General features: G+C 35.3%; 1 protein-coding gene across 5 annotated transcripts in view; it reads right to left on the reverse strand.

Moving 5' to 3' along the window:
* The window catches only part of ATP2C1 (ATPase secretory pathway Ca2+ transporting 1), a 62,063-nt gene that overhangs the window by 16,434 nt on the left and 31,006 nt on the right, over positions 1-14,623 (reverse strand). For 4 of the 5 annotated variants that reach the window (XM_017734546.1, XM_017734545.1, XM_008633913.2 and 1 more), the window contains exons 2-13: positions 13,881-13,991; positions 12,847-12,963; positions 11,204-11,293; positions 8,410-8,445; positions 7,463-7,524; positions 6,994-7,102; positions 5,053-5,208; positions 4,423-4,491; positions 3,627-3,702; positions 3,052-3,118; positions 1,867-1,991; positions 568-665 (exon numbers count right to left, since the gene is read on the reverse strand). In XM_017734546.1, coding sequence (XP_017590035.1) covers positions 568-665; positions 1,867-1,991; positions 3,052-3,118; positions 3,627-3,702; positions 4,423-4,491; positions 5,053-5,208; positions 6,994-7,102; positions 7,463-7,524; positions 8,410-8,445; positions 11,204-11,293; positions 12,847-12,963; positions 13,881-13,991 — 1,116 coding nt within the window. Of the gene's footprint in view, positions 1-567; positions 666-1,866; positions 1,992-3,051; positions 3,119-3,626; positions 3,703-4,422; positions 4,492-5,052; positions 5,209-6,993; positions 7,103-7,462; positions 7,525-8,409; positions 8,446-11,203; positions 11,294-12,846; positions 12,964-13,880; positions 14,011-14,623 lie in introns of all 5 variants that reach the window. The other variant, XM_017734547.1, reaches the window with a different exon arrangement.

Raw genomic sequence — 14,623 nt, forward strand, 5'->3', positions numbered from 1 at the left:
CTTCTCTTTTGTGCATTTACATCAACAGTCTTTCCAGCAACTCCCTAATCTCAACAATCACTGTTTGATGTCCTGCTCCTACTTGCAAGTCCATCCATTATACAAAAGCAAGAATGACAGTACATATTCAGTAAAAACAGGTCACACAATAAACTGTCTTTTAGCCAAAAAGTTGTGTATCTCCATTTTAAATGTTTGTAACATGTAAATTTTGGGGGATTTTTTTTCACCTGAAACAGCAAAATAGCCTCAACTTTCTGTAGTGAAGAAAAACACAATCTCTCAGCTTGTCTATCTTAGCCTCTGTCTCTTATTGTGTGTGACCTACAGTCACCAAAAGTTTTAAGAACTTAACATACTATATAAAAAATTCTTCTGTAACCAGAGAAGGCTTGGATAGCACAGCTCAAAGGCTTCATACTAAATGAACTGAGGGACAGGAGTTTGGTGCAACAAATTTATGCTTTCCTAATTGATGCTTTACCTGCAGTATAGTCCAGCATGTTTCAGCTGATACACACAACAAAGTCAGAAGGTAAATGCAAGTCTAAATGTCACACTACATACCTCAGCATGCTGCCCATCAGAAGTAAAAATATGGGTAACAGTCATTTCATTCTTTGTCAGAGTTCCAGTTTTATCTGAACAAATGACGTTGCAACAACCTGAAATAACAAATAAACATTTATAACAAAGACAAAAGTATTCAAGCCAAGCAAATTTCTAGAAGTACTGCAGCTGTCTATGAATAACAACAAGTGACATTTAACAAAAGACAGCAAATTTTCAACTATTAATGAACAGTTGTACAAGGCTTTTTGTGAGTTTGCACAATAAATTAAAAAAACCACAAACTAATTAAAATCCCAAATTTACAACTCATCCAAAATGTGTCCATTCAATACCTCTCCTTTATTTTATTCTGCTGTATCTCAAACTACAGATTTGAGATTAACTAAGATTACTGAAATCTCAATTGTGATTCCTGGTGAGGAAAAAAACTAAGAGCCTGAAAAAGTACAACATCTAGCTAACACTAGCCACAACATCCCTATCACACAAGTGTGACTTACTAATAAACCTGCAAACTTTAATGAGCTTGAAAAGATTATAAAAACGTGAAATTTGTATATGCCTTTTTAACTCTGGCATGGAGATTCTGGGAGAGTGTTGCAGCATCTTGACATTTCTGGACATGACAGCAGGAACTGTACAAGCAACAAAAAACCTTGCAACACTAATGAAACTCAGCTAGAGGCATTGGGAAAAAAATTTCCCAATCCTCAAATGCAAAAAGGAAATCAGATGCAGCAGAATTATTTAACTTAGTATTTATATTTCTTTTCTGTGTTCTGTGCTTTACATGTTTTATGACTCAACCTGCATACAGATCTTTTTTGAGCTTTAAAGTTTTTAAATGATTTTATGTTCTAATATGAGCAGCGTAACATCCTGAGGGTGCACTATGATTACAAAACTTCTTCTAATATTTGAACCTGGATTTGATTTCAACTGTCAATATCAATCCTAAATTCATACCAAAAAGTTTTCATTTAAAAAACATTTTACAAGTCTTATTTAACAAGAACACCTTACAGCAAACAATCCGTTTAGTGAATTGCTAGCACGGCATGCTATTAACTGGCAGATTTTTTATTTCAGTTCAAAAAAAGTAGTTAGAAGGCCCACAGAAACATCTACCTGAATTGCTCCTGTGTAACACATTCAATTTAGGAATGTTTTTAAGATGCCGCCACATTGCTAACAAAATAAGAATACCTGCTTTGTTTTCCTCATTAGTCATCAATATTTCTGTAGATTTCCTAGCATTTGCATCAAAAACACTCTAAGTTAGTCTAGTCATACCTAAAGTTTCAACAATAGGCAGCTTTTTTACAATAGCCCGTTTCTTCACCATTCTCATCACACCAAGGGCCAGTGTCACCGTTACCACAATTGGGAGTCCTTCAGGGATTGCAGCTACAGCCAAACTGTAATGAAAGTAAATACACAAATCTTGCTTTGGCATGTCATACAGGAATACACAGTAGTGATGAATTTACAGTTCAGAACATTGTTTCTGTAGCTGACTGGTCACCGAGATTAAAACAGAAACGAAGGAGCTGCCATGTGATTCTAGGTGTATAGCATTCATTATAAGACAGCAGCAAATGAAATAAGTTAGATCATTTCTACTCATTATTTATGCAAAAGTATGAAGAAATGTTGGGGAGAGGGAGAAATGAATTGTACATCTGTTTTGCCTACACAAAACACTAATTAGGGCTGCACAAAGCAGCCCAGATTGTGAAGAATAAGCGTAGTCAGCACTAAACAGAACTGGGAAATGCCACCACTGATCCACAACTGCTACTGCCAGATCATGATGTGGCACCAAATTAAGTGAGGGAATGGCACTGAAGGTCATTTAAAAAACAAACAAATAAAAAACCTGATGACAGTGTAAACAAGATCCCAACTCATTAGGCAATGCTCAAAGATGCAGTTCCTGGGTTTCTTTTTTTCTCCACAAATGCATAATTCTTCAGAGTCTGATCCTGTCACTTAAAGAAACCCTTCTGCCTTATGCACTGTCCATGTAATCAGCAACCCAACAACTTTTCTAGGAGTATGGAGTTAGACCATCTAAATTCAGTGCTGTTCTCAGCAAACACACTGGGATTAAGTTTGCATAACATAGTAGAAGATGAGTTATTCAACTACATGACACAAGGCTTGCAGTAATTTTGTTTTGTCATATGCCTTATAAAATTACAGCTACTTTATTTACCCAGCAACTAAAATCCAAACTGTACAACTCTATTGCCTGTTTGCAGATGTTCCACAAGACACTCAGAAATCACCATATGAATGTAAATTTTAAGAGACTAACAGGAACATACTGCATCATTAAAAATATGTATGAATTTGCTTTTCTGTTTTTATTTTTAATAACTCAGATGAAGTTAAGAGCAGTGTGTGCAACCATATTACAAAATCGATCACTAGCTTTAATGCATGATCTACACTATTTAAAAACATAAATCTTACCTCACACCAATTGTGAACATATCAAGGATATGCTTTCCTTGCAACCAGCCAACTAGCATAATAACTCCTATAAATAAAATAGACAGGGGAATAAATGTAAAATCAGCATGTACTGTAGCCTCATGGGCACAAGAAAAAAACCAAATAACCAGAACAAAGCTTACTATTGTGCTACCTATAAAAATCTATTATTTATTTCATTATCAAAGCATGATTCCATTAGTATGGCAAAGATTAAGAAAGTATCAGCCAGTCAAGTTGCCCAATCGTATCTAAGCGAGCTACTCACTTATGCACCCCTTGAATCAGAATCCAAGACACATTGCAATTTAAAAGGAAGCATTTAGAGGACAAAAAGTCAGTAAAGTACATTTTCAGGAAGAAGCAAGTAAACACCCTTATGATTAGAGTTATGTCACTTTATGTAATTTTCAGATGACTAGTGACATGAACTCAAAGCGACCAATGAAATCAAGAGCCAAGAGATTTTTAGAGATTTAGTCTTCCATTTCCTAGGCCTACACATTAGTTTAATTAGATAATCTTCTGCAATTATTGTACATAAATTATCTTACCTATTATAACAAAGGAATACAAGGAAAGCTGTTTTCCCAAGAGATCCATGCTCTTCTGCAGAGGTGTCTTTGGAGCCTTGATGAATGGCAAACATGCAGCAGTTAACAAATGGACTGCATCACATTTTACTTCACAGATGCAAAATTCAAGATAGGCAGTAAATAAGATGCAGTTATACCCTATGTTTCAATACATTTACTTTAGGAAAAGAGACTATTCTTTCATAAAATTCAATGAGATTCAAAAATACTTCAATGAAATGAAATATTTATTAGAAATACTCTTCAGGAGCTCTGTGATATCTGCAACAAATCTAACATAAAAGGTCTTATCAAAAGTTTCATTATAAAGACTTTTTAAAAAAAGTTGGCCCATCATGCCAACTACAAGCCACCGCACTTCCTCCAAAACTGAAAAGCTCTTGGTACCAAGAATAAAACTGATTTTCAAAATAGAGGCATTAGAGCCCTGGAAGGCCAATTATATCTCAGAAGGAATGCTTTTACTTATCTACAGAAAATTCAATTTAGCAAAACAGAAAGCTATGTAAATATTTAGACAGGTTCAGAGTATTATTTTCACAGTTAGTATCTTTAGGTCAGCTACAGATATTTTGTTGCACTGCATTCAATTACTACCTTCATATCCAAGAGCTAAGATTTGCTTCACTAGAGGGAAGGAAAATATTGAAAGCAATGTATGTTTAACTAAGCTCCTATGGAATAAATTCAAGGTTTTAATGAATGAAACACACACTTTCAAATTATGTCTTTGCTTTTAAATATCTTCTCTTACCTCTTCTGCTTGCATCATTTTGAAAACCTCCCCAAATTCAGAGTTTTCTCCTGTTCCAATAACTATCCCCTAAAAAAGTCAAAAAAACCCACAAAGATAAAGCCAATTCAAATATGAAGTTTTAATGTTAGTGGTTGTTATTGACAGATTTTACTCCAACCATGGGCAAATGCCATTTAGCCCAATAATACTTTTAACTTGGTTTATAAAATTAGTTCTTGTCACAAGTAGGGAATTTTTCCTAAAAACCCTTTTGTGTCAGTGAAACAAATTGTTATTCTGTGCACTGCTGAAGTATGTACTAACTACCAGTAACAAAACTCAAAATTGCTAACATCTAACACTAGCCAGAACCATATCTTCTGTTACACATTTTCAAACATGTGAATGTAGCTCTAGAAACAAAACATCACAGCCTAGACAGAGGAGTTTCACATCATCTGGTCCCTATAAATATGAGCTCTCATGGCTATAGTTTTCTTATTGAACTAGTGTATTAAAAAGCACCAGTGACAAAAGCTCTGCAAAGTATCACACTAATCACCAAGAGGTAATAAACTTTAAAAGTAAGAACTGCCTTCAAATTGTTGAAACATGAAATGTATTCTTCTCTATCAATAATGATTTTACCTTTGCTTTTCCACATCTGACCAATGTCCCCATGAAAGCAATATTGCTCCTAGAAGTAAGGTCTCCATTGGTTGCTGCTGGCTGAGGAGCTGTAGATTTAGAGCAAGGAGCTGTCTCACCTGTGAGACTGGATTCATCAATAGAAAGGTCCACAGCCTTTGAAAACAAAATACGCAAAAGCATGACAGTATTTTGTAAGTAGTTGGAAGTGTAAGTGCAAGTTTCACAATTTTGACCATTAAAATATGACCAATTTATTCATATGATAAGGAAGTCAATATTTTTAAGATCAACAAAGCAACAAGCACTCCTACAAAGTTCTCACCAGAGTCAAAAATGGAAGAAGATGCCACTTTGCTACTGTTCAAATTTAGCCATGAGCTCTGAAATGTTTATCACCACTACCAAAAGGAATTGTGTTTTAAAGTCTACACTGTTATAGGTATGTTAGTTTTTGATTCAATACTCTGGCTTTAGAGAAAATGATCTGAAAACTTAATGGACCACTCATTAACACACATTCAACCTAGGCCAGAAAAGATACGCAAATTCATTCTGAAAAACAAGGTTGTCCCCACAAAATTAGAGCAGTGAAGAAAAGTTTTCACATATACAAATGCCTTCACAAAGTAAATAGTGCCTAGTTATCACTTCTACTGTTTTCTAGGATGTCAATGAGAATATGAAGAAGAAATCTGGTTTTCTCTCTGAAAAGATGATCTCCATATAATTTCTTTTTAAAACCCACTACCTTGTAGCAATGCCCAGTAGACACAAGAGGAAAATAAGATGACATGCTCTTTTTTCAAATGATATGCAAGAGTGGTTTACAATGGAAAAAGTTCTCATCTAGTGAAGGGCTGCAGACAGCTGAGAAACTTCTAATTCCATTTCTGCTTTCCTTTGTAAGAGGGCTGAGCCTGCTGCTATCATAGCGTGGTATCAGATATGAGCAAGAAAGTAGGTGCTGCTGCAACAGCAGTTTCATAACAATGCAGGGACGATAAAATTGCCAAGGGAAGCAGAGAGTGTTTGCAGTCATAAAAAATAAACCCACTCAAGTACCAACTACACCACAGGGGCTAACAACACAATCCAAACAAATTTGTCAGTAGTGCCACAAACTTGTCTCAGAAACTAGTTAATTTAGAATTTGTCTATGAAATGAACACTGATTAATTAACTATCAACTGTGGATAACCTGGACATACAGATTTTTATATCCAGAAATAACTTTAACGGGATAGATAGTCCAGATACTGAGCAAACAGAGGATGCCAAATCTGGTAGAAAAATGGCATTTTTCAACTAAAACCATCAAAACATGACAGATGAATATATATATACACATTCCACTTCATTTTTAGAGAATGTTAAAGTACTGTTATAGTGCAATTGCTTCAATTCAAGCAATTCCAGCAGTGCTAATACCACATATTAGGTATTTAGTAAACCAGAAGATATAACAACACACACTGATGAAAAAGTGTCACAGAGAAAAGATTACACCAGCACAATTTCACAAGTTTTTCTAATGTTCCACTACTGGAGAACATTGGAACTACAACCTAAGATTTAACGCAAATAAAGACTGAAAACCGCCTGCAACCAGATGCCAAAATATCTTAGGATTCAGATTGAAAACAATGTTTCTACATGTTTAACAATGAGAGGGAAAAAAAATTAAAATCTTCAAGAATGCATTAGTACATCCAATTAAAAAAATCCTTTCTTCTCATGTCCTACAGTAAAAAATTACATACATTGGTTAAGGATGTATGTGATATTTGCAAAGTAATTATTTCAAATTTTCTATCAAGATAGTTGTGAACTCCAAACAAGAACACTTACTGCACTTCAGTATCCAGTGGCTATCTTCCCTTGCCCTCTGTCCCACAAGAACTAAAGTTATTAAATATTAAATCAAAGTTAGGAATATACCTCAAATAATCGTAGATCAGCTGGGACTCTGTCTCCCACTGACAGGCAGACTGTATCACCTGGAACTAAATCTCTTGCAAGTGTGTGTTCCACCCGACCTTCTCGCACACTGTAGGCACAAAGAGCAGTGAGAGTGACTTCTCTGGCATTGTGGCTGAGAAAAGCATTCACAGCATTGACTGCACATTGCAATGTTACACATTTCAGAAAAATATTTCCAATTTGCTGCTTGTTTCTTAGAGGTTACATATCAGTAACATCACTGGAAGGGTTCAGACAGGCAACCACATGGTGTAGTTTTTTTAGGCTCATAAAACAATCTTTAAAATGAGCAAGAGCAAAGTGTGTTCTGTGTCAGCATAAGAACTTGATAGAAATTAACTAAATTCAGAAAAGTCTTTCCCATTTACTCATTTCAGACTAAAATTCTTATGATTTACTTTAGGACTCAAAGGACAAAATTACATACCAATGGCATTCTGGAGGCACTAGTTTACTAAGCTCTTCAAGAGATTTTTCTGATCTGTACTCCTGCAGAGACATTTTTTCAAAAATAAAGCAGGTAATAGTTTTAAAACAGGGAAAACTTACACAACATAAAATACAGCTACTGAAATTTATTTAATTAATGAAGTTGTACTAAGTAATATTCCAAACAGATAAGAGATGATTTTCAACAGTTCTATATTAGATAGGTTAAAAAACAAACATGGTCCAAACACTGAAAAATTTACAGATTTGCCTACATGCATTTCTTCTGAAAAAATAGCAGAGGTCCTTTGCATTTTCCTTCAGTATCTTCAGGTCTTTGTAACACTTGCTAAAATGCTTCTAAACTCAGGGATCAGACACATTATTGAATGCTCCAGTTTAACAAATTAGTACCAAAGATACTGTCTTCATGCTCTTAGCCCCTGGAGAGCCAAGGTAACACAACTCATCTTTTACTCGGTAAACAGATTACAAAATTAAGGTAATTAAAGATATAAAGCACAAACACACAAAGCAATTTTGGTTTACGCACACCCTGACTAAAGCTGTGCATTTACAGAATGAAAACACCTTTTTTATTACTTGCAAAATGAAGACAATCTTTTTTTCCATTTCTGCACAAAATTAAAGCAAGAGCCACATTTTCAAAACCTATTCTATGAAGTTAGATATTTAAGTACTCCTACACTGTTTATTACAAGGGCTTCCTTACAAGTACTCTTACTGTTGAGTATAATACTGATACAGATGCATAAATGTCAACATGGGTAAAGCAGGACAAACCGTGCACTTCGGAAAAGGCAAAGATTTGGATGAAAGCACATAACCATTCACAGCACAATGCACCAAGACAACTACTCCAGTCTTTTTAATAAAAGAGTTTACATAAAAGCAGTAATCTTATTTGGACAACAGCTGTCTTACCTGAACGAAGGCAACTGTAACAACAATGACTATTGCCTGCAAGAGAACAGAAGTGGGTGAGATAAAAGCATTCCAAATGACGGTGAAAGTAAGCAATCCTATTTGGTTTTGCTCAGTCACAGTTGTTACTACATATTAACAAGGTGATTTGGAAACAAACTAATTTTCTTATGCTCAAAATCACTCGGTATATCTTGGATCTGTCATAAAAGCAATGCCATTATCTATTTGCACCTGCTTCAGTGATGTCCAAGAATGCAATAAACTGATTTTACTAAAAATCAGATTAATAACTAGAGCAAACTTGAAAAACTGCCTCTGCCTCCTGTGTCTAAACAGTGAGTAACAGACAGCAGTGGAAAGCGACCCACAACACAAACAGAAAAACTGACTGGTGTTCTCTGTGACCAGAACAAAGGTATGTTAACTGCTACAGGGCACCACAGATGTGGTTTCATTCAACTACCCAGGTAACTAGTTCAGGACTAGGAACCAGCTGAAGTCTTGATAAGAGGCAGCAAGCTGAAGAACCAGTCTGGAGCCATAAAACATCCTAGCAAGAACAAGAGGAGGATGAGCCTCAGAAACTCTGCTCAAGAAATCCACAGTGAAACAGGACACTGGGCACAACCCAAATAGACAAGATGTCAGAGACCCCAAACAAAAAAGCTAAGTAGTATTGCTCGTTAGGAAGAATCCAAGGTAAGTACTAAGGCCTCAAGAGCAGCCTTCATAGTTCCCTCTTATCACACACAATTCTGGTTGCAACACTTCAACATAAATATCATGGGGCTTCTAAGCATGAGATGTGAAAGTGAGTGAACGAAATAAATCTATTCCAGGAAATAACAAAGATCAGTTCGTTGTAAAGCAAGCCTCATCTCCTTCAATACACTCTCAAATTGAGTTTTGCTACATTAACTGAATTTGTTCCTCAAGCTGAGTTGTTACACTGATTTCTTACAGAACCATAACACAACATCCATTAATTAAGCTTTTCAAGTACACACAGCAACTACTAAAAATAACCAGGACATTACCATTTTGCAAGTGAAAAACTCTCTTGAACTCTTAAATAAAACCACCTTACTTGTGATACTAACATTAGCCTCACCAACTGAATATGAGGAAGTAACTATATATATTCCATCTTTCCATGGAACATTTCCACCACAGCTACTTGGTTTCTTGGAGGTAGTATTATTGCATTATACAGACCATGCCACCTGAAAAAGTTCTGCATTCCTAGCCTCACATCAGTCTCTCAGCTTGTGCCTGTGTGTAATAGCTTGCACCAAGAAACCAATATCCTCTAAATGGAAAGTATTTAATGATTTTATTTTTCTTTTAATCTTCATCAGTTCCCAGTCCAGATCAAGAAGTTTTATGTTCATAGCTACAGAGCTAAAAGGATGGCAAAAGCAGCTCAAGACAGCAGTGCCACCAAAAGTAATATATGTCATTGATCCCTAGTAGCAAATGAGTTTTGTTCTCAGAGCCAAGGCTCTGACATGCATAGCCATAGAAAAACTGCACTATCATCTGAAAATGAAGTAAAACAAATATCCACTTGGTGAGAAAGTGGGCATTATTGATAATAACAAGACTAAATGGTACAAGTAAGTCAGAAGTTAGACAAAACTCACAACTGATAACTTTAACTCAATCACACTTTTTCTCCATATTTTAAGATACTTCTACCAATGTTCACAAGGCTATTAAAAGATTTCTTCCCAGGCTGTAACACAGAATGCAGAAATTACTGCTCTCTTACACTAACTGCCTTTATTTTTTCTCCTTGCCTTGCTCAAGAGAGTTAAGAAATAGGATTAAGGGCACTAACCAAGGGGAAAAAAACATAAATAATTCAACTTTCAGCCACAATAAATTTCATAATACAACAATTTACCTACATCCAACTTAGGAACACAACAAACTATTCCAAACTAACACTACACACAAATTCAAAATTGCAAGTTTTATCCCTAATAAGCCACATAGTTTATCTTTCAAAGACAACTATTCTTTATAAAAAATTAGAGGGGTTAGGAGGAAACCTCCAGTTACCCTAAGTTATGTACAAAAATAAAGTCAACATAGAAAGTGCAGAGGTAAGACAAAACAGAAAGAAAACCAGCTAGAACTCGCCTCTACTTATACAGAAATCATGGTTTTCAGTCACCACCTATTACCCCTAAAAGGTCAGAGGGATTACAGTTTTCTTCTCTGTGCCAGTTGCAATGACAAACAGTTGTGAGTACTGTATTTGGCTCACTAATTTAGCACCCTATTTAACTGGAACCTTCTACAAAAAATTTATTATTTCAGCTTCTATCTTTTCTATGTGATTTTTAGACAGTTCAGGTTTCACTTCTTCATGTTCTAAAGATTGCATCTTTCAAGTGAATTCACAGAAGGCTTATGTTGGCTTCAGCTTGGAATTAAAGGAAAATTTAAGATTAAAATTACACAAAATACGCCACAAACTGCTTCTCTGAACAAATGCCTAAAGACAGGCATTTTAACCAATAGAAGAGTAAAGATGCAAGCAGGAGCCATAAAATTACTCATTGAGGTATTTTGATATGTACTGCTGCTATCAATCAAGGAAAAGAAAAACAAAAAAACCAAAATCCAGTCACAAACTAAACTGATTTAATGATAACACACAAATCAAACTCATTAACTGTAACCAAGTGATCCCACCCCACACCGGCATTGACGTGACACTGAACACACATGTGGTCACACATTCCCAACTACTCCCAATGAAGACAGAATTTTAGTTCCTTACCACAGTGATACTGACAGCATCATCAAACTGATGCATTACAACACTGATGACTGCAGATGCCAGGAGAAGCATAATAAGGGGGTTTTTAAACTGAAATGAAACAGAAGATAATTCAGCTACACTCTTGACAGAAAGGCCATTTTATCTACCCCTCAAAGCACATCAGATCTATTTCTGAAGCATAATATTCTATTATTAAAATATTTATACCCTACCTGTGCAAAGAAAATCTAACTCCACAGTTCAGATGCTTACTTGAGGCTTACTTGAGGCATTTTCTTTTAAATATCAAAGACCTTGAATAGACTGTATTCAATATGTAACAGGAAGAAAATGTTTTTTACATTTCTTGATTCACATTTTAAATGCAAAAACAATAATCTCCTATAACTGTTTATACTGTATTTAAACATACAAAAAGAAGCCTGAAATACATTCAAAATGTCTTTGAGGTAAAAGACTGATGCTGTTCCAGCAACTGATCACTATTAAGAGAGGAATATATTTCTTAACTTTCAATTCATGATTTCTTGTTTTACAAGATAAAAGTTTTCCTTTTGGATCATATGATTTCCTCAGATTTTTAAGGCTAACACAATAAAAGAACTTCCTTCTATGACAGCTGGTTGCTAACATGGTGATTTTTTTGAGAAACACTACAAAAAAGAACATTCCTACAATTCAATCAAAGAACCTTCTAAAAGTAGATCTGATAAGCACACTCAAAGCAAGTATGTATCTTAATAAATCCAATCTAAAATAGGTCTGGGTAATATGCCTCAGAAGTGTTCTGATGTATCTGACTAATTGACCCTACACATGGGAAAATAAAGCATTAATGCCAGAGCACAGCCAGTATAGGATGTGTTCTCACCACTACCATCATCCAAGCACTAAATGTCTTTTTAACCTCTCGCAAGGAATGCAGACTCAACCACAGAGTGCTGCTTCAGGGTTGCACTGCTGCACAGCCAAGGTGCAGGAAACACTGACCAAAAGGTTTAACATTACAAATTCATTAGAAAAATCTTCTGTGTAAATGTCTTGTATAGCTGGGGGGTGGGAGGGGTAGGCAGAAGAAAGTAGTGACACTTTCACATCAGATCTGTATGTATGTATTTGAGATATATCACACTCGTAAGAAACAAATTCACACTTGACTCTTGCCAGTTCTGCTCAACACCAGAATCAAGGCTGGTCCCACCTCCACCCTCAGTTCAAAGGCAGCGCTTTTGCTTTTTGAAATTTCCTATCAAGTTATTCACATTTCATATTCCGTTTAAATATTTACCAATGGTCATATGCGTTGTTCTCTCACCTTGGTACAATTCAGGACCAAGTTTGACTACAGGGAAGTTTATTCTGCTTTTCTAGACCTCAGGCTAGTTATGAATGGCACCCTTTGGATAGCTATGAACATACATTTAAGAACAACCAAACACTATGACACTTATAGGTACATGCCTAAATAAAAGCTTTTTCAATAGCTAAATTAGATATAAATTATACAAGTTCTAGTTTCCCACTCTACTACACTTTTCCCACTTTTATCAAAATATATTCATGTACACAAAAGCTAAGTAAAACAAAATAAACAGCAAAACTACTGCAAACCAAAAAGCAGAAAGGACAAAAATCTTCACCTGGGATATATATTTTTTCCACAGTGGTTCATCTTCACTAATATCGAATTCATTCCACCCATGGAATGCCCGTCTATGACAAACTTCACAGTTTTTTAAGCCATTCTGAAGATTAGCCTATTAAAATATGCAAAGAATAAAACAGTCAGCAAATACACTGAAAAGCTAGTGTAAATTCCCACATCCAAATACACAGCCTTAGATTATACTAATTTGGGCAACATCAGAAAGACAAGTTTGGTACTAATGTTTGTATGACAACAAAAGCTAACTAACTACTATTTTAAAACTCTATTTGGCAGTATTTAAGAGATTCAACCAAAAATTCACAGCACTACAGAAACAGATGTTGCTTCACATCTCTAAATGACTGCTGATCTTCCCTGCACAAAACTCCACAACAGACCAAACTGTGGGCATCCTTCAGACTCTAGAGGGTTATGTCAGGAGTTCAGTGACTCAGCCAAGTGACAGCAATAGCTTCAAAGGCTTGAGTTTTCAGTGACCAGCATTTATCATGGTGTACTCCTCAAGCAGTCAAGCATATAGAAAATGAAAAAAGATCATCTATCATGAAAATTAACCCAGATTGAATGGTTCATAAATCTGTCAACGAGTAGCTTTCTCAGTCCTGTTTCTAGACTTAAGATGGAGGCTACCAAAATAAATTAAGAATATTAAGGATTCCTTAGAGAAATGGAAGCAATAAAAAAAGAAAAACCCAGCACAGAATTTTATAGCAAGATTGACTCTCAGATTTTATTAATAAAGTCACAATTTTCAAAGCAGACAAATCCAAATATTTTCAAGTTGAATCTCACTCCCCCTGCAAATGTCCAAATTTTTTTTTTATATTAAGAGATTAGAGCATTTCTAGCAACAATTTAAAAACCAACTTGCTTTTAGAAGCAGCTAATACCTAATATCAAACAGCATGATAATGCATCAACTTTCAATTACAAGATCTGTCCTTAAGAAATATCAAACTTATTGTTTGGTAATATCGGTGCATTCTATATGAAAAAATTACTTACTTGCAGAATACTTGCTACTTCATCAACTGGCAATTCACTTGCTTTTTTTGAAGACAGTACAGGAATCATTGTCTCATTGTCACCATCAGGGATTTTTTGAAGACGTGCAACCTAGAAACAAAACCAAAGTCTGAAGGGAAGGAGAGTGCTAATGTTTAGTTTCAAACAACACATGCCAGAGCAATTAAGTATTAATACCATTCAAAGGTAGTTTTTTTATAAACATTGCACTTAAATAATCTACAATTCAGCTTATTTTCATGCAGTTACCACCTCCAGTAATAAAACACTGGACATGCAAGTGAGAACACTAATTTCTGTAACAATGTGTTCAGTGATGGCAAAGATCCTAACAGTAAAATAGCTTACTAATCCTTTATCATTATCATCAGTATCTAGTCAGAACGTCGCTCCAGATAAATTTCACCCCCTGCTCCTACTTTCTACTCATTAATGAAGGTGATCTAAGCAGGCCTATTTACATTTTCTTGTACATAAAGAAAGGAGAATAACCATTAAGAAAACCTCAAACAAGAGTACAGATGCAAGTGAAGCACTAAAACTTGACTACAGCACAAAAGCTTCAAATCAATGCTATAAAAAGTAATGTTTTCTGTAATTTTAGGAAGCTAAAATTTTGTGAACTGCAGAAGAGCGCAATATCAACATTGATTGCATAGGTCAGCATTGCTTTGATATTTAATGAAACTTCAGAGTTTCTGATTTTTGTTTATATGAGAAGT

The sequence above is a fragment of the Corvus brachyrhynchos genome, unplaced genomic scaffold, assembly GCF_000691975.1.
Source record: "Corvus brachyrhynchos isolate BGI_N302 unplaced genomic scaffold, ASM69197v1 scaffold94, whole genome shotgun sequence".
NCBI classification, from domain to species: Eukaryota; Metazoa; Chordata; class Aves; order Passeriformes; family Corvidae; genus Corvus; species Corvus brachyrhynchos.